The 26540-nt window shown below is 44.2% G+C and overlaps 1 protein-coding gene across 7 annotated transcripts in view; it reads right to left on the bottom strand.

Annotated features, from left to right (window-relative positions):
* Positions 1–26540, bottom strand: part of TJP1 (tight junction protein 1) — a 326291-nt gene that overhangs the window by 266821 nt on the left and 32930 nt on the right. For 3 of the 7 annotated variants that reach the window (XM_081838646.1, XM_081838648.1, XM_081838652.1), the window contains exon 1: positions 11193–11430. The exons of 1 other annotated variant lie outside the window; for it this stretch is intronic. In XM_081838646.1, the coding sequence (XP_081694772.1) occupies positions 11193–11359 (167 nt within the window). In that variant the 5' untranslated portion in view covers positions 11360–11430. Of the gene's footprint in view, positions 1–3597; positions 3738–11192; positions 11432–26540 lie in introns of those variants that run through there. 3 more of the 7 variants (XM_081838645.1, XM_081838644.1, XM_081838647.1) reach the window with 3 other exon arrangements.

Here is a 26540-nt window from a genome sequence, read left to right as displayed (position 1 = left end):
GTGAGATTCCTGCAGCAAGATAGCAAAAGCCACATTAATAATTATGTTGTGTAGGCAAAAACAAATAAACAAAACTTCATTTTTAATCAATTTTTAGACCTGATTTCTAAGCACTTGTTTCATACACAAGTTGAATGGGAGGAGGGGACAGAGCTGCATTCATGTACATATTTTGCTATATTTATATTCTGCCTTCCTTCCATTATAGAACTCAAGGTGGCCCACTTGGGGTTCCCTGACTCAGACCAGACCCAGACCTGCACAGCTTCAGCAAGGCGGTGGCCACCTCCAGTATACCCTGGAATCTCTTTCTAGCTCCACATGGTCAGAAACCTCATGAGAACTCAAAGTTCCCTCTCCATGTACAAACAGCAAATCGGTGTAACCTCATGGCCACGCTGCCTACGAACCTTTGGCAATAGAAAAGGAAATGACTGAGATACCTGCCGACCTCTTTTACACTTGCCTCTTCTCTAACTATTTTTAGCCACTGCTGGAGACACTCCACGTGTCTTCTACTGGTCTGACCTGTATATGAAAGTTACCTTCCTAATGCCATCATTTGCATTACAAGACCATATTAATAGGGGAAAGGGGGTGGGGGATGAGCCAAAGGGGAAGCTATTCTCCAAGTGCCCAAAATGTTTAATTGTTGCTCTACTGGAAACCAGAAATGCCTTCCTAAGGGGTAATCCTCAAATCAGCACCCTGCAACAATGTACTGCTGTAACTCTCTCCTTTGCCAAATGCATATTAATAGGCATTCAATGTTCTGCTGCTGCCAAGCAACATTTTGCTGAGCACTGAGGTTAAGGGCGAGTTGGGTAAAAACCCTTTAAACAAACAAGCAAGCAAACCTTCTGACCCTACATTTAGTTCAAGAGCTAAAAGATGACTCACAAGCCTTTTTGTGCTGTACTAGGACATCTAAGGCCAACAAGAGGCCATGTCAGGTCATTCCATGGTCAGCCAGAGTCACCCAGATGTCTCCAGATGCCATCTTGCACGAGAACTGGACCATAAGAACATAAAGCGAGTTCCATGAGATCTGATACCCTTTCCCACAGTGGCCACCAGATGCCTCGGGGAAGACCACAAGCAGTACACAAGGGTAGTTCTCTCCCACTGCCCTCTAGCAACTGGTAGTCAGATGCACTTTGCCTCTGGATCCTGGAAGAATTTGTCTCACCTGTTAAAAACATTTAAGCCAGCGGTCTTCCCTACATCTTGCAAATATGAATTTCATAGGTTAATTGTATACTAGTGCCAGGTGCTATGCTTTACGAACCAACTTAGGATCATAAGAAGAGCCAGCTGGATCAGCATCAGTGGCCAACAAGATGTCTGTGGCATCTAAAATCAGGACCTCTCCTTTCGCTTCCAGCAACTGGTGTTCAGAAGCATTACTGCCTCTGACCATGGAGGCAAAGCCGAGCCATCATGGCTAGTTGCCATTCATAGCCTTACCCTCCAACTCATGGTTTTAGAAAAGCCATAAAAAACCTCTTCTTCATTAACTGCCCCTGTGACAATTACAAGCTATTGTACACAATGTAAAGCTGCCACCCTCCTTATTTAAGTGAAACACTCAATACTTTCCCAAGCCTTCTTACAAATCAAATATTGACAAACCAGTTAACCTAACAGCAAAATGATAATGTAAGATACAACATTAGACAAATCAGATGTTCAAAAGCAAACAAACTATCTTTGACATTTACAATTTGCGATGAACATCTCAAAAATACCTGTTTTCAGAACAGGCAATTAACAGATCCTGCAATGAGGAGGAAATGAGAGCAATCACATCTCACAATAACTTTGCTCATAAAGGTATAGAAAAGAAGAAGCTGTTTTCTATTGGATTCACACTATACTAAGCAAAGTTGTTAATATACACTTTTAAATTGCACTGTACAATTAAGCTGCTTCTGCTGTTTGGGAAGTTGCTTCTCTCTGGAGATCTGATCCGAGACAGTGGATTTGGCTACAGGAGCAGAATTGAAATTTCAAATACCTGGAAAGCTGCCGAACATCTTGCTCCCAGTTTCAGCTCATGTGCCTTCTCCCTCTGTCAACTGTGCCATCACAGGTCTCCTCAGAATCCACCTTGCCCAAAGGGGAGGACAAATTAACTTTCAAAAAGCTTCCCCCCCCCCCTTGTAGTTTTGCCTTTGTTGCTTTATCACAGCCAAGAGTTAACATGGTGGGTTTGGTGCTTGCAGCAAAATTACTTCTATCATTTCTCAGACACAGCTACTGAGAGTTTGCTACTCAGCTCTGAGCTCGGTGCTTTCGCTTTATTTCATCTCCCTGATTGTCTCCCCACTCCCGCCATCCAGCATGCTCTCCCAAATAACATCACATCAAATGCCAGGTCCTTTTAATGCTAAAGCAAAAGTGATAAGGTCAGTAGGACTCAGCTGAACATGATCAGTGCATCTCACCAACATGCACAAGGAGGAGAAGCTGATCCCTTTCCAGCTGACTGACCAAAGAACCGTTTCCGTATTTATATTCATTCATTTTAATTACTATGAAGAGAACATTGTGATGTTCATTAAAATAATGAGTAACAACACAGGTTAGAGAGAAGTGGTTTCCAGTGTAGACTATGATGATATACTGACTCAGGGGTCAGTAGCAAAATAATCTTTCTGCAAATACAACAGGTACTGAAATCTATCAGGGCACAAGCTTTCGTGGACTAGAGTCATCAGATGCATAAAGTTTTATCCTTATTTTTCTGGGGTGCTCTCTTTCAGTGGCTGCTTTTTCACTATGCCAGAGTTGGGCCCTCCTGAACCTGCTGCACTTCAGTTCACATCAGCAAGACACATGCATCCATCAGGGAGGGACAGAGCTAAATCAGAGGCGAACCAGGTGCCTGGAATGGGACTTTGTCCTGGTCTGCTTGTCAGCAAACATCTCTTTTTCAACTTCTCATATTCCCAAAGTGGACAATAGCACAGGCAATATTATTCATTCGTGGATTTTTGCCAAAAGAGGTTTACAATCCTCTTGGCATAAGTGTGAAAGACCTAAAGAGAGAGAGCATTTAGATTCTATGCATGAATCTTCTCTTAGCTAACAGCAATTTTAACATATTCAATAGGAGTTAAGCTCCACAAAATCAAAGGGATAATCAGGCACTTTCCAAACTGTTCAGTAACAGAAGTAACGATCCGCCCTGTCCTCCTGATGGGGAGCGCCTGTGTCTCTACAGATGTTGCTGGACTCTCCCATCATCTCCAGCCAATATGGCCAATGGTCAAGCAGGATGAGAGTCCAGCAACACCTGTAGGACTCCCCAAGTCCCACACTCCTCTCTTATCTGCTTCTCCATTTTCTTTTTAAAAACCTTTAAAACAAAGCAATCAAAATTAGAATCCAGGCCTGCAGAACTTGAGTTCTGTGCACATCCTAACCCTTTCTGCTGCCCCTCACCCTTTCAAGCTCTTCCTCAGCATGCAGCACTGTCTTTCTGACCTCATTTCCCAAGAGTTCCTGCCCACAGCCTATACTAGGAAGCTGCCTTGTGCCATGTCAGACTCCGCTAATGAAGCTGTCGCATAGCAAATCAGACCAAGAATATACCTAGTCCAATTTTGTCTGCTATGATCAGTTGTAGCTCTCCAGGTCTCAGCAGACAAAGAAGGGCGCTTCCAATCCATCTGCTGCTGGAACCTTCTCACTGAAGATGCCATTTTCATTTTGTGACATGTCTTTTTAGAATGTAAGTCTGAATGTAAGTCTATAAAACAGTAAAAACTACAACATTTATTAAAAACAAAACAGCAATGCACAATTAAACACCATGTAAGGAATGGAAAGGCCCAGACTGTAAAACTTAAGTTATTTAAAAAGCCTGGATAAATAGAAATATCTTCACCGAGCACTGAAAACACAGTGCCAGGAAAACATGTCTGGGAAGGCTATTCCATAATCAGGGAGCCACTACCCAAAAGGCCTTGTCCCTAGCTCACTTCATCTGGCAGTGTGAGCAGAAGAGACCTCAGTGGCTGTTAGCCATGCTGGACGCTCTGTCTTCAGAGGCAGAGAATGCAAGCTGCTTGCCAGGATGTCTGCAAGCAGGGCTTGAAGGTTACTTTTGCTGTTTGACCCCAGGAGATGGTATTCAGAAGTATTCATGTGTATATGTGCTTTGTAACCTGGAATGTAACTTGCTGCACAAAAAAAGTCACATTCTTTGCTCCGCCTACTTTTGCCACTGACTTTGTCCACGCTGAAAAGCAGCACCAGGAACGTTGCCCATGACAGAATGTGGTCCTAAGCTGAAAAGCTGAAGAAAGTTCCCCTCCCTGAGCTAATCCTTCCGTCCCTGCCTCAGAAGCCAGATAACCACCTATATGGGATCTTGTAGAAATTAATTTCCTGCATTGACAAGTGGTTGAATTGAATGACCTTTGAAGTCCCCTTCCAACTCTGTTATTCTCCAACTCTACTTTTAACTGAGTGAGATGTAAGAATCATAGAATCATAGAATCATAGAGTTGGAAGAGACCACAAGGGCCGTCGAGTGCAACCCCCTGCCAAGCAGGAAACACCATCAGAGCACTCCTGACATATGGTTGTCAAGCCTCTGCTTAAAGACCTCCAAAGAAGGAGACTCCACCACACTCCTTGGCAGCAAATTCCACTGTCGAACAGCTCTTACTGTCAGGAAGTTCTTCCTAATGTTTAGGTGGAATCTTCTCTCTTGTAGTTTGGAACCATTGCTCCGTGTCCGCTTCTCTTTCTCCCTCCTCTATGTGACATCCTTTTATATATTTGATGTGCAGACCTGGTTTATATTATATTTTATGCCACATCAGAACACATTTCAAACATGTGGAATATGTTTCCATATATGTAGTCCTTGTGCTGGTAACCTTGAGGCTGGGTTACTGCAGTGCACTCTCTGTGGGGCTGCCCTTGGGCCTAGTTTGAAGCTGCAGCTGGTGCAGAAGGAGGTAGCCAGACTGCTGAAGGAGGCATCCAGCCAACTACGTGTGACTCCCTATCTGCTACTGAGCCAGGTTCAAGGTTCTTGTTTGTTACAAAGCTCTGAACCCCTCAGATCCTGGGGACCTCAGGGATTGCCTGAACCCTTCTATCTCAGCTCAGTCACGGAGATCATCTGCAGGAGTCTTGTTGGTCATTCCCCGAGTTAGTGAGGCTCATTTGGCTACAACAAGAACCCAAGCCTTCAGTGTCATCAGCCCAGTCCTGTAGAACACCCTGCCACTAGAGATGGAGCAAGGGCCTTTTAAACTTTTAAGCCCACTGTGAGTTTTTCAATTCTTTCAGGTTTATACGGGCAATTAGGAAAACACATTTCCATAACAATTACCTCATTTCTGATTTTAACATTTTGATATTGTTATTTTGTATGATTTTACATATAATTTTTGTAAACTGCTCTGGTACCTTTTTATGAATAGTGGTGTAAAAGAAAGGAAGAAGTAGAGGTAGTTGGTGGCTGGCAAAGAGAAGTGGAAACAGAATGAAGGAGGGCATGAGAGGGGGAGGAAGGTGCCCTACTCAATTGTGGCTTCAGTCCCAAACACTTTGTGCTCAAGCCCTGCCCACCTGCAGCATATGGACCCCAGGAAATTAATCCGAGGGAATGTGGCCCTTGACAGAAAAAAGACTGCCACCCCTGCCAAAAACAGTTGTACATTCTCCCTTGACACATATTGTGAACTGCTCCACACAAAATTTGAGAAACCACAAGCATATGTGGACCAACATGGACCAACTCATTCTTCATAGAAATACCATATGAGAATCATGAATGCCAAGAATTAATAGTCAGTCAACTTGTTAAATATCAGAATTGCATCCACAAACAGCACTCCAGGACAAATTAGTTCCCATTTTCTCTCACACATAGTCTACACATTGGCAGAAGTTATTCTGTATCACTTTGTCTACACATATTAATTTTATCTATTTACAGGATTATTATTTATTTTTTTAAAAAACCTTCCCTCTTCAGCAGAAAACACTCAAAGCAGCTTCCTATTCATGTATATTCCGATATACATAAAAATGCAAGGCTGTCATCATGCACCCCCGATGGGAGGATTTGTAGTGCCTCATCAGAATCCTGGTTTTGCATGAAGTCAGGGTGGGGAACAAACAAGGAGGCAGGTTGCACCACAGCAGCAGCCATGGCATAGGCACTAGGGGGGAAAGACACTGAGGACAAAAGTCATGAGAGAGGTCTGAATGGATTGGGAAAGGAGGGCTGTTGTCTTTTTAAAAAGGTGTTTTAACCAGGAAGGAGAAATGGCAGAGATGGGAACAAAATAGAAACTAACACCGCAAGCTAACACAACAGAACCCTTCCCAATTCCTTTTTTGCTGTATTGAAACCTTGTTTTAAGCCACCTTTTTTCTCAGTGTCTCCCACCTTGGCTTGCTCTCGTCAAACCTCTGCTATTGTTTAAAACCACGGGTTCCCTCATTGGCACTCCTTTCTTGCTATCCTGAAACTTCTCCCTCATGCATTACTCAGCTGCCTCATACGAGAGAGAAGAAAGATACAGAGCCCTCAAATATTCCATAGACTCACATGATGTCTTGCATTGGGGTAATATGTCTTGTCTTCAACATGTAGTTTCAGATTCAATGTAGTAATTTAGAATGGGTATTTTATTAACAAGAGAACACCCACCCACAACATTCATCAACTGGACTGAACCATCTCTGACTGAACAAGCTAAGTGACAGGCTTGCTCTTAAAATAGCACAGGGAGACAAGCCCCCAAAACTTGGGACTGGTGACTGAAGACCCAATTACAGCGAGTTCCACACCCTGGGAATTGCTACAAAGAAGGTCTTGTCCCTTGTTTCCACCAGCAACACCTCATCTGGCAGAGGGACATCTAGCAGAGCCTCTCCAACTGGCTGCAGGGGACAGGCAAGTCAGTGGGTTGTATCCCATGTTATTCCTACTCAGAGTACAGCCATTAGAATAATAGAACTGTAGAGGTGGAAGGGACCCCAAGGGTCATCTAGTCCAACCCCCCGCAATGCAGGAATCTCAGCTAAAGCATCCATGACAGGTGGTCATCTGACTTCCACTTAAAAACCACCAAGGAAGGAAAGATCTGACTAACTTAGGTTCTGCAATTTTAATGGGGCTACTCTGAGTAGAACTTAGTTGGCTACAACCCTACATGAACTCTACAAACCTACATGCATAGGGTACCAATGTACGGGGTTTTTAACCCACTGATCCTCTAAACCAACTTCCCCCAATCTGGCGCCCTCCATGTGTTTTGGGCTTCCTCTCCCGTCATCCCTGACTATGGGCCTTGTTAGCTTGGCAGGGCCGATGGCAGTCCAACATTTGGGGAGCGCCAGCTTGGGAAAGGCTGCTCTATCATTTAAAGCAAGACATGGAATAAACCCTTAGGAACCCAGAGCCTGACACCAAGTCAGACCATTGGCCCACGCAGCTCAGGGTGGTCTCCACTGACAGCCAGCAACTCTGGGATTCCTTCCAGCCTTGCCTGTGCAGGCCTGACCATTGAGCTACAGTTCTTCCCTGTGGTGCTGGTAAATATTTAAACACCTAAGCTAATGTTATTGGAATTTGTACCAGGATGTATGGCAACTTCTATGGGGCTGGCAACTGTCAAAGTCAGTGTGGGGCAAGCCTCTACCCTTTCCTTTTGAATTTACACTGGTTGGCAGGTTGGTGCTGCATGACATCTGACGTGGCTGGAAGATCACAGTAGAATTTAGTCACTTAGTGGCCTCTCTGCCAGACTGGTGCCAAGCAGGAGAGTGATTTTGGTGATCTGGATGACTGTCCCCGAGAATCGATCTTGAGACCACCCCATTCATTTTCTTAATGACTCTAAATGGCTTCTGTACAGCCCACTGTTTTGACACTTGGAGCCCTAGAAATTGAATTAGCCCCTAGAAATTAAATTCTCCAACACTGTGTGATGATGAAACACGAGAAAAAAACAAGCCGTATAGTAATGAAGCTGTGCTTTTAATGTTCCATAGGACAAGACCTTTTATTGTGGAAGAAATTAGAGTGGCAGATGTTCCATGAAGGAAGCAAACATTCGCCACTACCTTTGCATTTTTTCATTCAGTGGGATTCAGGTGGATTATCTCCCCCAGCAAAAGATAAGAGTATTTTAAACCATTTTTATTAAACGGTCTATTGCAGTAACTGTATGTAACATATATCACAGACGTTATTGACCTGAGAGCAAACCAGAATATGTAAAACCTGATTTTCAATCTTTTTTTCAAAGCATGATACTTGAATTCATAAAAGCTGAAATATCTAATTAAAAATCAGATTGACTCATTTTCTTTCATATGCAGTGCATTGTTTGTCTGTTTGTTTGTAAAAGGGTTGTGACCTGCACTTCCAATGTAACATAGTCAAATGTATACTTTTCTTGTTACTAAGTAGGCAGAAAACATTTCTTAGGTCAGTTTTTATTCATTTATTATTTTGTAATTTTCTCAACAGCACCTTCATCCAAACTATGGACTCCAGGATGGTGTACATGAAAATCACACATCATTCTAATACTAATAAAATATTTTTTTTTTAATTATAATAATAACAACATAATAAAATTTATTTAATCAAAGACCAGAATTTTTATGCTGATGAATTCTTACCCTTTGGCAAAAACACAGCTAATCTTTTTTAAAAGAACATCTGCTTACTTTTGGATTTTATGTTGTACTATCATTCAGGTTAAGGATGCTCTTATAAAACATAGTCATGTAAAAGGATGTTAAAGCCACAAGGCAAACATAATGACAGAAAGAACTTAAGCATGTCCTGCAGCCTAACAACAAATTTGTCTATAAGTGTCCATTAGACTTCACACTCACAGAGCAACCTTGTTTTGATCCTTCATAACAATCATTGAGAAACTTATGTACAATACACTCATGCCTGATAACTGGGAGCTATAAATGATTTCCCCCCAACTTCTACAGCAAGGTTATACAATGATCTGAGAGTACTTAGAAGAGAGCACACAAAACAGTATAAAAATAGAACCTATTTAATGCTCAGTTTTGTTCCTGACAAATAATGTTTTATCATTAGCATTTGTATACACCTCAATGACTCACATGCACTATCAGCAAAATGAAGAGAGATGATTCTGCTGAGAGTGAGCTAAATTATCATTTTATGTGTCCCAGACAAATGAGAACATGACCATAGGAACCCCTGCAAACAACTGGTTTTTAAATAAAAGTTTCAACTCTTCTTTACTGTAACATAAAAGGCTTGGCAATGGTTTTTCAAGTTAAGTTATGGTAAGTTAAGTTGATATGATATATGAAGTTCTTTAGAAAAGGCATACAAGGTGTTTGCATATTCCTTAAATATTATGATATTTATATTGTGATCCTGAAACCAGCTAAATTGGTTCTAAGCAGATAAAAACAAGCTTGTAAAAAATATCTGCCAGAGGGAATAAAGGGCAAGCCATGGGACAGAATGAGGAAAGTGCATTTCACATATAGTCAAGGCAGTATTCCTTACTCACTACGAGGCTTCAGATGAGCAGAGTAGTAACCACTGTATTCTCTTTCTCATGTCGTATATTCTGCTAATCTATCTGAATGGAGAGAGGATCAATCATATCAAGTGCAGGAAACAGGAGCAGACTATTAGCTGGTGGTTCTAAGATGCTCCAGCTACCTTCTGTGCCATCAGCACTTTTCCCCTCTGACATTTTACACTCTCTCACTGCGACCGAGGGTCAGGAGGAGAGCAAGTTACTGCTCAGATGTGGCTTTTTAAGCTTGTGTACATGATTGGACCTTCAAATATGATAATACAATTTAAGCAATATGATGAATGTCTCTCTTGTTGGCCAGAGACAGGCAGGGCAAGAGAGAGAAAGATGCATCCATTATGTATCTACATTTCATTTTGCACATCAAAAAGAAAATCACATATACAAAAGATAAAGAATTGCATATGATTTTGGAAATGGATTTTGGTTCTGCCATTCCCCTCCCCCATGGAAACTTGCAGTGCTATATTGTTAAACCAAATAGTTGAGGCAATTCTGCTATGCTCTGTTTCTCCCCCATGTCAGCCTATTCAGTTTGATTTTAGATTTTATTCTCCTTCAGGTTTTTCCTTCTAAAAACTACCCGTGTCCTATTGCTTGAAGTCAAACTGATCCTTCACAAGTCACCAGTTATTGCAATGCATCTTTGCACCCTACTCACCAACAGTACATAATCACAATATGACAGTCTGCCCCCTCAACATGCCGGGTGTGCGTCGCGTGCACACAGAGGAGCTGAGCAAAAGCCATTGAAGGAAACAGAGAAAAGCACACATGCACTTATATACGGTAATTCTGAATCAAACAGCTAAGGTCAAATTCTCACAATGCATTACACACACACTCTCACACATCCCCCCCCCCCCAGTAACTATCATAAACACCAATTATTTGGCAAGGATAAGACACACTTTATTCATCTAGGGTTTTATAAAAAATCAAAATGCTGTTACCAAGCAGATCAAAGACTATGTTCCATGTTCTGAAATCCATAAAGGCCCTCCCTTATCACTCCCCCTCTGAATCTCTCTGGAAGAGCATCCATGATCTCAGAGCAAATTTAACCAACATCCTCAGTTAAAAAAGAAATAGATTGGGACCTTGATAGTGCAAAGCATGACACTTTTGAACTCTAAAACAGCTTCCAATTGGTTATGGCAACGAAGCCTCTCTTCCTCCACCCCCACCCCCACCCCGCACACACACACACACACACTGGCCGGCTTTTGCGAAAAGAAAAAAGAAAACTACTAAGCACAGCACCAAGGTCTGACTCTGCGGGGAAGGGGGGCTGTTTTGCCGCAAATAATTCATGGACCCCCCCCCCCGGTGCGCTGGTGTCTTTCCAGCATCCAGATGACAGAGAGGGAGGATTGCACTGCAAAGAAACCGGGCGATTCTGCCGATTTGCCACGGCTCGCATTTTAATTAATGCAGCACCACTCCTGGCCCCGCGGAGCCGAGCTGCGTGGCCGTGGAAGAGCTTCCTTGGCCCGGGTCGCGCGCGTGGGCGCGCCGCGGCTCTCCGGCCCCGAGGCCAAGCGGGGCAGGCGCCCCATCCCGGCCGGCGCGGCGCCCCCATCCCGCAGCGCGGCGCCCGCTACTCACCAGAGCTTCCTCTTTAAGGGCATGAGGCTGCCCCGGTTGGAGGCGGTCACCCCGATGGCCATCTGCAAGACAGTCAGGTATTTCTGATACTTCATTTTGCCGTCGCCCCCCCGGTCCCTGCTGCGTCCCCGCCGCCGCCACCGACAGAGTCTCTCCAGCCGCTGCATGCAATCATCAAATTTTTATTTCCAGGCATCTGCCGTCCCTGCGTCGCGCTTCTTCCCTCCTTCGCCTCCTCCTCCTGCTCCTGCCGCGCTCCCGCGCTCCCTCGCGCCGGGCAGCCCCCCCCCCGCCCCCGCCCCCGCCCCCGCCTCCTCCTGCAGCTCCCTCGCCTCCCCGCTCGCCCTCGCCTCTTCCTTTCTCCTCCTCCTGCTCCTGCCTCGCTCGCTCTTTCTTTCTTTCTCTCGCTCTCGCTCTCGCTCTCCCTCAGCTGACAGGAGCTCCTCTTTCTCCTCCTCCTCCTCGCCCCTTCACTCTTGCCCACCTTTGCGATCCCTGCTCCTGTTTCGCCCCCCCCCCCTCCGGGTTCATTCACACGTGCGTACCTATCGCGTCATGATTAGCCCGATTGCACGTTGGAATGGGCCAACCCAGCTACAACACACACACACAAACTCAAAGAAAGGAAGAAAATATTGGTGTGGTCTCCAGTGCAAGGCTTTTGGATCATTTAAGGGGCAGAAGTGCTGATTCACACACATAGGCACATCGATGCCTTCATAAGGTGGTTTAGTAATGGTTTTGCATGTGAACAGGCCATGGGAGTGCGTTCTCTCTCTCTCTCTCACTCTCTCACTCTCTCTCTCTCTCTCTCTCTCTCACACACACACACACACACATGCAAGTACAAAGAGGGAGATGACATTAATATCTCCTCCAGTGTGATGCTTTGGAGCTTTTTGGGTGCCAGCAGTGGAAAGGCTGATTCACACATGCAATGCTCCATAATTGCACCACATACAATGAAACCATTTCAAAGAAGTTCAAAGAGGCTTGCTTGTTCCTGAATAAGTTTAAAGTTGCAAAATGAGGGATTATTTGCATTTGTGAACAGGCCACTCACATGGTCATCAATCCATTGTTGTGATTATTTGCACATGTGAATGGGCCCTCTCAGATTCACCACCATCAACACTAAACTTTTATATCACTGAATGTCAACACAATGCGTTGAGGCATTTCAGCAATAACATATTGAAGGGCTCCTTACACATCTGCAGTGCAATCCTAGGCACGGTTATTCAGAAGTACAGTGGTACCTCGAGTTAAGATCTTAATTCGTTCTGGAGGTCCGTACTTAATCTGAAACTGTTCTTAACCTGAAGCACCACTTTAGCTAATGGGGCCTCCTGCTGCCGCCACACGATTTCTGTTCTCATCCTGAAGCAAAGTTCTTAACCCGAGGTACTATTTCTGGGTTAGCAGAGTCTGTAACCTGAAGCGTCTGTAACCTGACGTGTCTGTAACCCAAGGCACCACTACTGTGTGGGTGTGTTTAAAGTATGGTTGTAGATGAATGAATCAGTGGCCCCTAACCCTGGGGGCCATGCTCCACCTCCATTACTGAATACCAGTCACTGGGAACTGCAGGAGGGGTGAGTGCTCTTGTTCTTAGGTCCTGCTTGCAGGTTTCCTATGGGCATCTAGGTGGAGACCCTGCGAGTACAGAACACTCCACTGGTCTTGTCCAGCAGGCTCTTCTTACATTCTTACATTTGTGTGTTGATGTGGGAAAAGCCCCTCTTAGAATCATGGAATCATAGAATGGTAGAATTGGAAGGGACTCCAAGGGTCATCTAGTCCAACCCCCTGCAATGCAGGAATCTCAGCTAAAACATCCATGACAAATTACCATCCAATCTCTGTTTTAAAAACCTCCAAGGAAGGAGAGTCCACCCCACTCCTGCAGGAGACTGTTCCACTGCAGAACAGCTCTAATCGTCAAAAAGTTTTTCTGAATGTTTAGTGAGATTCTCCTTTCTTGTGATTTGAAGCTATTGGTTCCAGTCCTCCCCTCCAGAGCAGGAGAAAACAAGCATGCTCCCTCTTCCCTGTGACAGCCCTTGAGATATTTGCAGGTGGCTATCGTACCTCCTCACAGTCTCCTCTTTTCCAGCTCCTTCAAGCTGTCCTCATAAGGCTTAGTTTGCAGACCCTTGATCACTTTGGTCTCCCTCCTCGAATTCTGTGCCCTGAATTGGACACAGTATTCCAGGTGTGGTCTGACTAAGGCAGAATAGAGTGGGACTGTGATTTCCCTTGATCTTGATGCAGCCTAGAATAGCATTAGCCCCCCCCTCCCCGCTGCATCACACTGCATCAACTTGTGGTCCACCAAGACCCCCTAGATGCTTTTCACATGTACTGCTAGTAAGCCAGGTGTCCTCCATCCTATATTTTTGCAGCTGGTTCTTCCTGCCTAAGTGCAGGACCTTACATTTGTCCCTATTGAAATTCATTTTGTTAGCTTGCGCCCAGTTCTCCAATCAGTTAAGGACATTTTGAATTCTGGTTCTGTTTCTGCGGCATAAGCTACCCCTCCCAGTTTGGTGTCATCTGCAAATTTGATGAGCATCTCCTCAATTCCTTCATCCAAATCATTTATAAAGACGTTGAACAACAACGGACCCAGGACACAACCCTGCAGCACCCCACTTGTCACTTTTTTCCAGGATGATGAGGAACCATTTTTGGGTTTGGTCAGTCAACCAGCTACAAATCCACCTAAATCTACCTTGTTCATCCCACATTTTTCAGCTTCCTTGCGAGAATATCATGGGGGACTTTGTCAAAAGCCTTACTGATCCATGAAGTTTGTAATTCCGGCAAAAAATAAATCAGATTGGTCTGGCATGACTTGTTTTTGAGAAACCCAGGCTTAGTCTTAGTAATCACAGCATCCTTTTCTAAGTGCTCACAGACCGACGGTTGAATTATCTGTTCTAGGACCTTTGCTGGTATTGATGTGAAGCTCACCGGTCTGTAGTTACCTGGGTCTTCTCCCCCCCCCCCCTTTTTGAAGATGGAGACAACATTTGCCTGTCTGTAGGGACCTCACCTGTTTCTTCCCAGGTAATTAAGGCTGTGGTCTTAGTGGCTCTTTGTACATGTGAATGAGCAGATACAGGTAAACCACTACAGAGAGAGAGAGAGAGAGAGAGAGAGAGAGAGAGAGAGAGAGAGAGTGCGCACACACACACTTTTGTATCGGCTCCCATCACCTCCAACACAACTGGGGACTTGTTCAGACATTTTAGCTGCAGATCACTAATACATGCTCATTGTTCAATTAGAGCATCACCAATGCATGACAAGCATGCTTGAGTGGGCCACTGTTGCAGACGCAGACCCTGGTGGAATTTTCCTATTGTGTCCAATGCTATTTAACACAGTTGCCAGTCAAAGAGTGTGCAATAAGCAGGTGAAAGTCATACACAGTGGTACCTCAGGTTAAGTACTTAATTTGTTCCGGAGGTCCGTTCTTAACCTGAAACTGTTCTTAACCTGAAGCACCACTTTAGCTAATGGGGCCTCCTGCTGCTGCCGCGCTGCCGCTGCATGATTTCTGTTCTCATCCTGAAGCAAAGTTCTTAACCTGAAGCACTATTTCTGGGTTAGCGGAGTCTGTAACCTGACATGTCTGTAACCCGAGGTACCACTGTATGTGGGAACCATCTCAGAGCCTGGAGCAAGTTATGTGAGACTATCATGAGACCTCAAGGACAATATCCTAATATTTATAAATAAAACAAATCTTTTTTAAAATGTTACTAGCAACACCAATAATAATAACCCCAACAGGAATGTGCCTGAAACAACCAACATTTGTATTACATATGTATGTTTATTTTTTGTTTGCATTCAGTTTTGTTGTTTTTCTTTTTTTCCTTTTCTTTTCTGTGTTTCTTTTTTCTTTCTATCTTTTGTTATTGTGTGTTAGTGAACTGTATGCTCTTGTTTAAATAAACAAAAATATTATATAAAAAATAGGAGAAGAGATTCCAAGGGATTCTATACTCAAATTACAGGGAAATTGAGGAGGAGGCAGCATGATTTTGTTAAGAGTCCAGAGGTGAGGTTTATGGATCTTACTAAAGGTTCCTATATCTATATACATATCTACACACATCCAAACACACATGTACTCATACACATCAACTCATGAAGGGTTCTTCAAACACCCCCAACCCCTAATTCAAGAATGGTTCCTGTTCAGAGAAACTCCCTTTCAAAAAATTATTCTTGTCCTCTTGTTTCCCTCCATAACTCAAACTGGTCTCCTGCATTGCTTTTGCATTTGTAGCATCTCCTTCTGCCCTCCAAAACTAATTGCTGACATAGGCTGTGTACACACCATATATTTAAAGCACATTTAAGACACACAACTCCCAAAGAATCATGGGGACTGTAATTTAGCCCCACAGAGCTACAATTCCTAACACCCTCCATAAACTACAGTTCCCAATATTCCGTGGGGGTACTCTAAATCTATGGTGTGTACACAGGACCCCCCACAAACATACAGAGTACAATCCTATGCATGTTTAGTCAGATTAAACTCACAGATCACCTTCTTGCTTCTGAAAATGTTTTCTTAATTGTCTGCATAAGCCTAGGGTTGCCATCCATCCCTAAAAAAAAACATGGTTGTCCTTTTTTGGAGAAAAGTGACCCTGTCCTGTTTAGACTTCAAACAGGATGCCTTTTTTCATGTATTCGAGTTCCTTCTCCTGCTGCTGCTGCTGCTTTTCAAAACTGTGTGGGCAGAGGGTGGCTCTGGTGGAGGAGGACAGCAAGAGCCTGAGTGGGTGTGTGGGTGTGTGACTCAGGTTCAATCTTCATTCGGCCATGAAAGTCTTAATGAATAACCTTAGGCCAGTCGCTATAGCTCTCAGCCTAACCATTTTCATAGGGTTGTTGTATGGATAAAGTGTGGGACAGGACCACATACTTTAAGGTCCTCAGAGAAAAGGGGGTATAAAAATGCAATAATACAGTCTAACATACCCCCCCCCCCACATCTGTACATGGATAGCAGGAGCTCTAGGCATAAATTTAGGGCTGAGGCGGAATATCAAAGAGTGTCCCGCTCCCCAAGTCAAAGTATATAACACCCAAGACTGGCCAAGTGGTTTTTGTCACCGGAAACTGAGGCCACATTCACAACATACACTTAAAGCACTATGATATCACTTTAAACAGCCTTGGCTTCCCACAAATAGGTCTGGGAATAATAGTGTGTTAAGGGAGCTGAGAGTTCCTAGGAGACCCCCCCACCCCCATTCCACTCCCAGAACCACAGTAACCAGAGTTCCCTGGGAAGAGGGATTGATCATTCTGTACAGCATGAGACTCTTGGTCTCAGGGCTGTGGGTTCCAGCCCCATGTTGGGCGAAAGATTCCTGCATTGCCGGGGGCTGGACTAGATTTCCCCAGGGTCCCTTCCAACTCTGTCATTCTATGATCTATGATTCTGCAACCTGTAGCCAGAGCTACAGGGGAGGGGAACAGGAATCTCCAGACCCCTCTCAGCACCCTCAACAAACTATAGCTCCCAGGATTCTTTGGAGGAAGCCATGACTGTATAAAGTGGCAGCACAGGGCGTTTCATGTATCGTGTGAATGTGGCCAGAAAATCTCACCCTGGAGTAGAACTTAGCAAAAATAACCCGCTGCTCACTGCTCTTTCATTAAGCCCCAAATTGGCTGCCTTATGCAGCCGCCTGACTCTGCCTCAGGCCAGCCGTGTTTTCATGCAGGCATTTAACTCTTACCTTCAACTGCACTGCCCATCCACACAACCCACACACACTGTTCAGAAACAAAGCTCTCCTCTCACTGCCCCCCCCCCCCGTGGTCACATAAAGGCTACCCAAGGGCTGCTTGTTTTCTGCACACACCTTTCCCCACAGATCTCAGCATGACCTTGGTCTGAACCTTACACACGCAGGTCCTTTCAGGAGAGCCCCTTCCAGCAGCTTTCTCCTATGTGCCCAGGATTTCTCTCTCCTCTGCTCTCTAAAGCACGCAGGCACACAGAGACACACACAGCTCTGCCATTGCTTCCCTAGGAGCTGGTCCTCCATGCGTCCTCTTCTTGCCCTGCGCCTGCCTGGAGCTCCTCCAGCTCTGCTCCCCACCCCCACCCCAGCCACCCTCCCTCTAACTTTCCAAGTCCCCACTACCCTTACAGCTGCTGCCCCTCCCCCGTTACCTGGGACCTGTGCTCCTTTGCCCCCGCTCAGCAGGGGGCTGCTGGGCTCTTCCCTTGGCCCTGCTGCTGCTAGCGAAGAGCCATGCTGCAGCTCTGTCCCACAGCCGTGCCAGGAACCAGAGGGAGCAGCTACCTTTGCCACTGCCATCCTTTGAGGCCTGGCGCTGCCCTCTCCCCTCTGGGTCTCTGTCCTCAGCACTCCAAATCTCATTAGCGCTGAGAATAGCCCCATATTATTGTAATCCTTCCACTGCCACTACGATCACCTGTGCTTTGCAGCTATAACCTGAATGTGGAAGCAAACAACACTTCGGCATAAGCAGCTCTCCCAGCTACGTGAACGGGTCTCTGCCATGGGTGGCTACTTTTAAAATTCATTTGCTCTTGTCGTCATTATACATTGCCTTGAGACATACGTGTGGGAGGCATTTCATAAATAACAAATCATAATCATCCGTCTGTCAATCTATTCCTTTTATTATGGTTAGTGACCAGTACTCAAAGCAAGGAGCTGTGTGGAAGTGTATAAAATGTTACTGAACAAAGCAAAACAGAGAACCATAGTGATACAGTTAATGAATATTGGACTGTAGAACGCCAGCCACAGCAAGCAAAATTGTAATTTTGCTACCATTAGTTCCCAGCGAGTTTTACATGTGGAACCTCAGTATTTAGCCACCCTTGAAGAGGTGGGTGCGTTGTGATCTGAGTGAAAAGGCTTCTTCTTTTCTGAAGATTCACTGCTTCAGAAAAAAAGGTTAAAACTAGCCCATGAAAGCTTCCCTTTTAAGCTGCAAAGGGATGCACTCTGCTGAACTCACAAATGTGAAGAAGGAAGGCTAATATCTAATAAATATCTCCTCTCCTAGCATCTATACACATCCCTAGTGTGTCAGCCACCTCCTGGGATTGTTCTGGCTATGGATTTCCTGCACTGAGCAGGGCGTTAGGCTATATGGTCTCCCAAAACTCCACCAACTACAGTATATGATTCAATGTGTTCAGTTATTTTCTGTCCACACCAAGCTCTTGGTGTGTGGCTGCTGTCGCATGATGACAGCTCCTAGGAGCCACAGGGGAGAGCTGAGTGCAGGGAAGGAACCAAAGGTAGAAAACTACCCCAGAAGGAGCAGGACGTGTCCCCCCACCAGACGTGTCCCCCACCCTTCCCCTAACACTCCATACACCCCAGGAAAGGCTTCAATGGGCCGGCTAAAACAGGGGAGGGGAGCTGATGGGTGGGCCCAATGGTCAGGAAGGCAGTTTCTGAACGTGCTGTAGAGGGAAATGAGGGGCAAATGGGGCTTGTCAACCTGGGAAGGGAACTCTTTGAGGAGGAGGAGGAGGAGGAGGAGGAGAAAAACTCTGATCCTGAACTTCCGCTGCCTTGCAGGATATCTTCGGGAGAAGAAAAAGCTAAGGAGTAAACCCTATACAAATCCGGAGCGGAGTCCCTAAGATGTTTGGATGGCGGCTTGTACACCTCCTTCCAGCAACTCCTGCAGCCAAGCGTTTGCCCAATGTCTTGCCCTGCTTTCCTTTGGACTCCATCAGTGACGCCAAGAGGAGGCCAAGAGGTCCTGTCATTTGGGCAGCCCAGGACCTCCATATATGCTGCCCAGGCTTGTGCCCAAGGGAGATCACTTTGGTGCTACAAAGCAGTGATTCAGCTTCACCCCTGGAGGCACACTCCATTGTCTCTTCAGACTGACGGATACCAACAACAATATTGTTTGTATCAGCAATATTGCATACTGAATTCTAATGGAAAGGTGATTCACACCCCATGATGGCATATACTAATTCAGGGGGAGAGTGCTATTGCTTATACAAATGAAAGGACACAACACACAACACACACATACACAGAGAGAGACAGAGAGAGGGGGGGAGGGAGGTATTGGCAAGGTTTGCAGGAGTGCAAGAAGAAAACAAAAAGGTTTGGAGTGGGAATCCCTCAAAAACTACCCCATGAGAACTGGGTGTGCTCAGTGGTCATGGAATGGCAAGAGATGGAAAACTGAAGGGAGGGAGAATGGAAGGAATCTTCCACACAGCAACATTTTGTTGTAGATTTTACTAGTTTTCTATAATACCTAGAGTGTGGTTTGTGATGCCATTTGAACACAGAGAAAAAAGAACCACTTCCAAATCCTATTTGCAGGTCACTGATAGGTCAGATTCTGGTTTTGCATGCTTGATTCATCTTGAAAAACCTTGTAAATTGTAAGGAAAAGCACTTCCATTAAAAACAGTAGACTGTTAAGAGTCCCACAGTTAATCAGATTAAAGTTACAATGAACATTAATGTAATAGGATTTGTTATAATCAGGAGCAAGAGAGGAATTGCCTTAATATTAGCAAAAGATGGCTGAGGGTATGATCTCTTGGAAACTCCTAGGGAGGAACAAGAGATGAACAAGAGCCATGCTGTTCTTACTACATGAAGCACAAACTATTTTTTAAAAAAACATTTGGTGCATTTATTTATTTATTTATTTATTTATTTATTATTTTTTGGATCAGTGGACACATTTGCAATTTTGAGACACAGTCATGGGAGCCTTTGGCAAGACTGCTCCCACAGGCCATAGCACAAAACCAAAAAATGGTTGCCACACCTAATAGAAGAAAAAGAGGCAATGCCACAGAATGGACTGGTTTTGCCCCCCTCCCCTGCCCCACCATCAATGTGGGGAGAAGCCTCAACATCACCCACCACCTACTCACAGAAGGAAGTTCTTCCCTGTTCAGAACAGATAGGAGGCTGCGTGTCCAATCCTGGCATCCAATTAAATGCAGAGATTTTTAAGGTGGCATGGATAAAGGAGCTGCGTGTTTGAGTATATAGTTCTGCAGAGTGGAGAAAAGTCAGGAGGTTAAAATCTCTCCTGCAGCCCCAGCTAGGCACAGGGCGCCCCCCCCCCCCCCGAAATCAATGTGCTTGCATAGGAGCAAGCTGTTACTTAACCGTTGTGATGAGCCAGTTCTTTTCATTGTAAAAATATTTTTTAGTATTTGTATTTGTTTCCTTTCTTTAAAATATTTATATCCTGCTTTTCCATCATTGACAGTTAATATGCCAGACAATTATGTATATTACAATCAGCACAATTTTCAAACACCTTAAAATAAATGATGCCTGATCCTCCACTGCTCCTTGGAGTCTTCCTATGTTGAACCCACTCCTCCGTCTCTCCCTTCCCCACAGTACTGCATCTAGGTCCTTTGGCAAGGCCCCTCTGCAGCAGCCCCTTTCCTTCATAAATCCACCTCTTCCCTGCGGCAAGTCTGGAAGGCTCTCCTTAGTGGTCCCCCTGTATGGGTGGGGATGCACTCCCTGGGCAGACATGCAGCTGTGGCAACCCATGATGCCAGCTTGTTTCTTTCCCCACTCCCAGATCCTAGAACCTCACTGTCTAGAGCTTGATCCTAGCTGAGACCTGGCAGACTGGCTTGGAACCTTCTCCAGACCCTCCAAGTGCCCCTATTTTTCAGGGACAGTCCCAGATTAACAGAAGCCATCCTGTTTTCTGATTTGATCACAGAATGTCCCACTTTTCCTTAGGACAACCCTATTTTCATCAGGGAAATGTTGGAGGGTATGGAGTTATGTGACCCCTGAGGGCAGCCCTTTATAGGGAAGTTTTTTAATGTTTAATATTTTATTGTGTTCTTATATATTGTATGTTGGAAGCCACTCAGAGTGGCTGGGGCAACCTAGTCAGTTGGGCAGCGTATATATTTTTATTTTTATTTTTATTTTTATTATTATTATTATTATTATTATTATTACTATTATTATTGACATTTCAATTTTCAATGGAGAAATGTTGGAGGGTATGCCTTCTCTCAGCAACATTTTACACAGACTGAGAAAACTCAGCAGACCACGTACCTGACAATGGCACAGGATTGGCTTACAGTGGACAGGTGGATTCTGGCCTGATGTGTCCATATTCCCTGGGGGTGCAAAGAACTGGTGCCTGACATTGTAGACTGCATGACACACAGCACAATCACATGATCTGAGTATGAATAAATGAGAAATATTATCCCATTGGTGGTTGTTTTGATTGGTTTTATTGATGACCTACCCATCTGTTTTGGTTTTTGGCATTTTACTTGGTATGTTATTGTTGGACACCTTGAGCAATATTTGGTGGAATGGCTGGGTACAAATTTAATGAATTGGTCAATCAATTAAAAATGCAAATCAAAAATTACAAAAGATATGTGAAGTATTTGCTGGTCTCAATGAACCTTGTAAGGTTCTCAAAATGTTTTTTCTCCTGGAACAGAATTTAACTTCACTTTTTAACTTTTCTATTCTTTTTTCTCTTCTAATCCTCACTACATACACTTAGCACCTTTATACTCTTTCTGTCTCTCTGAATCTCATTAGCAAACTTTATTCTAGTAATCAGATTTTTAAAACTTTTGACCCCTGTTGGCATTTATTGGGGGCGGGGGGAAATCCAAACATTTATTTTCTACATTTTAATTTGGATGCTGTGTATATGTGTGTGAGAGTTGTGTGGGGTTTTATTAAGGAGACCTTGAAGTTTCCCATTAGCTCTTTGCATTCTTGCCATTAAAGACAACATTTCTGTCTCCAGCCTTTCAGAACTTGGCTGCAATCCAGTGTATGGTTATGCATGGTTATTTCCTAGTGAAATCAATGGAACTTATGTGCATTCAGTTGTGTAGCAGATTGTAGCCTTTTGGATGCAACCACAGTGAGCCCGCTGAGGAGCGGAGGACAGAGGCAGCACAGGGAATCATGCTTTGCTTATTTACAAGGCCAAATGTTGTCTATTTCCTGGAAGTGAGTTTTACAAACAAGCAGAGCATTAGAATCTGGGTGCAGCTGGTTTTTGAAAATATGATTCAATTTTCTTTAAAAGCAGAGGGGGACAGATAAAGAAGAGATCCTTTTCCCAGAGGAGTCTGTGAATTATGAATGTGGATATAGTTTATAGGGGAACAGCAAAGAGAACTTAGAACTGAGCATGGATTTTTATGGCGGGGAGCAAATGCAGAGATGTCAAAATGGAGGATGAAAACAAAAATGTAGCCATAGCCAGCTGCTGCCAACTTGATTGCAGGTTTATCAGACTGGCAGCCAGGAAAGGAAGCAAGCAAACTGATTTATTCACCTATTGTTATTAGTTAATGCAACAGCCTACAATTTCTCTACAGCAGCAAATGTCTCTGTGCCAATCTTTTTTTAAAAAAAATAATCTGCAGCACTGGCATTCAAAAATGTTTTCAGTATTTGTGGCAGAAATAGTTTGGGCTTTACGTGCTTCAGAAACCACCTTCTTATGATCACATGTGATCTTGGTTAACAGACAGCAGTGCTGGATGACAGGGGTGCCAACTTGAATAAAATATTTGGGGGGCAAGTATGCCCCACCCCTCGTAACTGATCACATGACACAGCACACAGATATCATCTGAATGCCCGTAAACTTGGGGGCAGCCCCCTCAAATATTTCACTGGCAGGGCCAAAGGGACCTTGGCCCCTAGAAGGTAGCTCAAATGCTTGATGATAGCTTTTGGGGTGCTTGCCCAGTCGTCCTCACCAGAATTTCTGCCTGGATTGTGGCAGTGAACTTTTTAACCAAGGGTGATGATGAACTGCCAGCTCATCGGCTGGGTCCAGCCCCCAAACCTATTTAAATGACCTGCCAAGGACCTTCCGAGATTTTGCCACCACCAGCAGAATGATCTGCAGTAGGAATTGCACCAAGGCAGAGAGTTCGAAATCCTCCCACCCAGTCCAGTGCCAGGAGGGCAGAAGCTGTGGACATGTGTCTCCTTGGTGCTCCTTCCAGTCGGGAGGGGAGAGATCTTCCAGAAAAATGAGACTCCCAGACCAGTTAGGAAGGGTGTAGTTGACCCCCTGGCTCTGCTGTGCTATTTGAAGTACCTCAGGAGTGGGCTTGTCAAAAGTATTAAGGAACAGAAGTGAAATAACTCGAAATAAACTAAGCTAGTCTAGAAACTTGTAACATCTAACTGAAGAAGAGTAATAACTGAACATAAGCAACTGAGGTTTAAAAAAAGCTGTGTGTTTACTACTTCGTTTAGAGGCCTGTAAGAAAAGGTAAAGGGACCCCTGACCATTAAGTCCAGTCATGGACGACTCTGGGGTTGCGGTGCTCATCTCGCTTTACTGGCCAAGGGAGCTGCCGTTGGTCCGCAGACAGTTTTTCTGGGTCATGTGGCCAGCATGACTAAGCAGCTTCTGGCGAAACCAGAGCAGCACACAGAAACGCTGTTTACCTTCCCACCAGAGCGGTACCTATTTATCGACTTGCACTTTGTGCTTTTGAACTGCTAGGTTGGCAGGAGCAGGGACCGAGCAACGGGAGCTCACCCCGTTGCGGGGATTCGAACCACCAACCTTCTAATCGGCAAGTCCTAAGCTCTGTGGTTTAACCCACAGTGCCACCCACATCCCAAGAGGCCTGTAACATTCACTAAATTTAGTATAATTATAAAAGAGTTAAACTGTTTCCTGGAACAATTTTATTACCTGACAAATCTTTTGTTCTACCAACTTTGTTCTGTAAAATAAATCTTTCTTATTTGTTCAACTTCTGCCTGAGTCTCCAAGTATCAAAGTTTTACTTCACACAAAAACCACAAGATGGTTAAAAACCATGGTGGTTATAGAGTAGAATATCGAATTATAGGGAGGGGGATCCACCTCAATTGGTAGTAGTGGTGCGATCCGCTATACCCAGAAATAAAAAGGGCTAGAAGTTTACTTTTCTTTTTAAAAGAGGACTGAAAGTTGAGGGAATGGCCCTATAATCACAGTGAGAGGACTTGGTCCTGATGTAGTCCTGGTCTTGTAGCCATCTTCCACTAGGAATGGGGTGGAAATTCAACTCAGTTCACATTCAAAGGCAAACTTACTGACTTCACACTTTCTGAACACAAGCATCTTTCAAACTTTACACTTTTCAAATTTTGGAGGGCTGTTCTCCAGACAAGTAATACAAAAATTCATATTCTAAAGTGTGCATATAAATGCATATGTTTATGAAAGTAACATACAAAAGGCATTATATTGAGGGGAATTGCTTTGCAAAAATGTGTTTTAATAAGAAAAAATGCATTAAAATATATATATTGAGAGAAATTTTCACTAACATATTAGTGAATTTTCATGAGGATTTTTCTTTTGCTCACAAACTGATGTGGAAATGTGGAAAACACAATAAGACTGCAAAACAGAAAATGACTTATTAGCACAGAAAATGACTTACTAGCTCAACCTACATGCCACAGGCACACTCCTGCTCTCACTTGAAAATTATTGTGTTTGTGTTAGTGTAATGAACACAAACCCTATGTGATCTTGTCCAGCTCTCAGAAGGGATGAAGAGGTGCATTGCGTTGGGGTTGGGTTGGCGCCAGGTTTGAGGGAGCTGGTGATGAATTACTCATTGGTGGGGATGGAGGTCACGAGAGAATCCTGCTGACTCTGTTTCTTCTAGCCCTGGCGCTGTGGGATCTTTTTTCTGTCTTGGGTTTGGTGGTCCCCTGATCACCAGCATCCACCTTAGAGCCAAGAACCTGTTCCGGCTCCTTAGCTGGCAACACTGTGCTTCTCACTCCATGTCCTGGTCACTGTGAGACGCCAGGGGGGTCATGACAGCAAAAAGGGAAAACATCTTTTGACTTAGGAAGGACTACAAGGAGAGAGGGAGGGAAAGAACTCTCTGTATTTAGAACATTCCCTTGATCTCCAGGAAGGTATGTCCCTGGCTGGAAGGATTAGTGTGACCATCACATAAGAAATCCTTGGCTAATTCTGAGGCATTGCAGCAGCTACAAAGGCTTCTCAGCGCAAACTGAGATTAGGGCAAGAGGTTAAATTATTTCAAACGCACAGGATCCTGCTGATCCCAGTGCCAGATGTCAAAGCCTGGACACAGTTACCTATTCAACACATTGCACAAGATCCCCGCATTACCGTCTTGTCAATAAAATTGGGAGGGAGGAGAGTTAAATTAAAACACACACTTGACACACACACATTTGGTTTTAAAGTGGTTCTCTTCTGCTTTTTATCTTGCTTTAATAAGCAGTGGCCACACCATTATAACAGAAAAGCCTTGAGAGTCTCTAAGGCTTTTTGAGACATCCATGAAAATTTGTGCGAGAGCAGAGAACAGGAGGTGTTGCATTGCAACCAGAGATGAAGCATGTCACACAAACACACAAAAGCATAAGTCTTTTGTCCTGGGCAGCGGATCTTCTCTCCCTCCTATACATGTAAAAAAATAAAGGCAAGTTGCTTACAGGATAGCTGAGTATGCTACAAAGGGCAGAGCTAGTGAGATGCCAACTATCTATTACCTTAATTTGCTCAAAAGCCTAAATCTGCATATGAAAACCTATGCAAATAAATTACATATGGAGAAAAAGTTTTGTGCTGAAGGCCTGTGTCTAGAATCTTGTAAGTGCTGAGCAACACATCTGCAAACACACATAGCAGCCCTACACAAGCCATTGCAGACACAGGCGGCAGCAGCACCCACACCCACACAAAGGGAACAGCTCCTGTTTCTCCACCTAATGGCTTTTGCTACTGCAGCTTGACAACGCTAGCAATGGAAATTATTCTTTCAGGATGAAGGCTCCACCAGGTAAGCTTCAATTTGCCAGACATGCATGTGCTATTTAACTTGCCCTTAATTTGGTGCTGGATTAAAATAGGTACTTTGAAACTTGGTAATGTTGGGAATAAACTCTGGATTTTCACCAAAAAAGCAAAAGGGAGACCTTTGCAATAACCTTGAATTTTTGGCATATTCTAAACTGCCAAAAGGAGAAATTTAAGGCCTGTTTCGAACAGATGCACGCACACACACAGAGAGGGGGGGTACACAAATGCCATCAGTACTTGGGGGGAAATGTTTAAACTGTTACAACTCAGGCAACTTTCATCAGAATGTTCTGAAATCTATCATCTTATACCCTTCTTCAGACAGATTAACCATGCCAAATTTCAAGCTACCAGGACAAAAATGTCCATGAATGTATGATGAAGAAAAATCTCAGGCTATGTAAGAATACAGTGCTGTCAAAGCCAGCTGCCTTAACTATACAG

The sequence above is a fragment of the Podarcis erhardii genome (assembly GCF_964252035.2).
Source record: "Podarcis erhardii genome assembly, chromosome: 14".
NCBI classification, from domain to species: Eukaryota; Metazoa; Chordata; class Lepidosauria; order Squamata; family Lacertidae; genus Podarcis; species Podarcis erhardii.
Note: the sequence above shows the minus strand (reverse complement) of the source record. Positions and strands in the feature narration are given on the sequence as shown.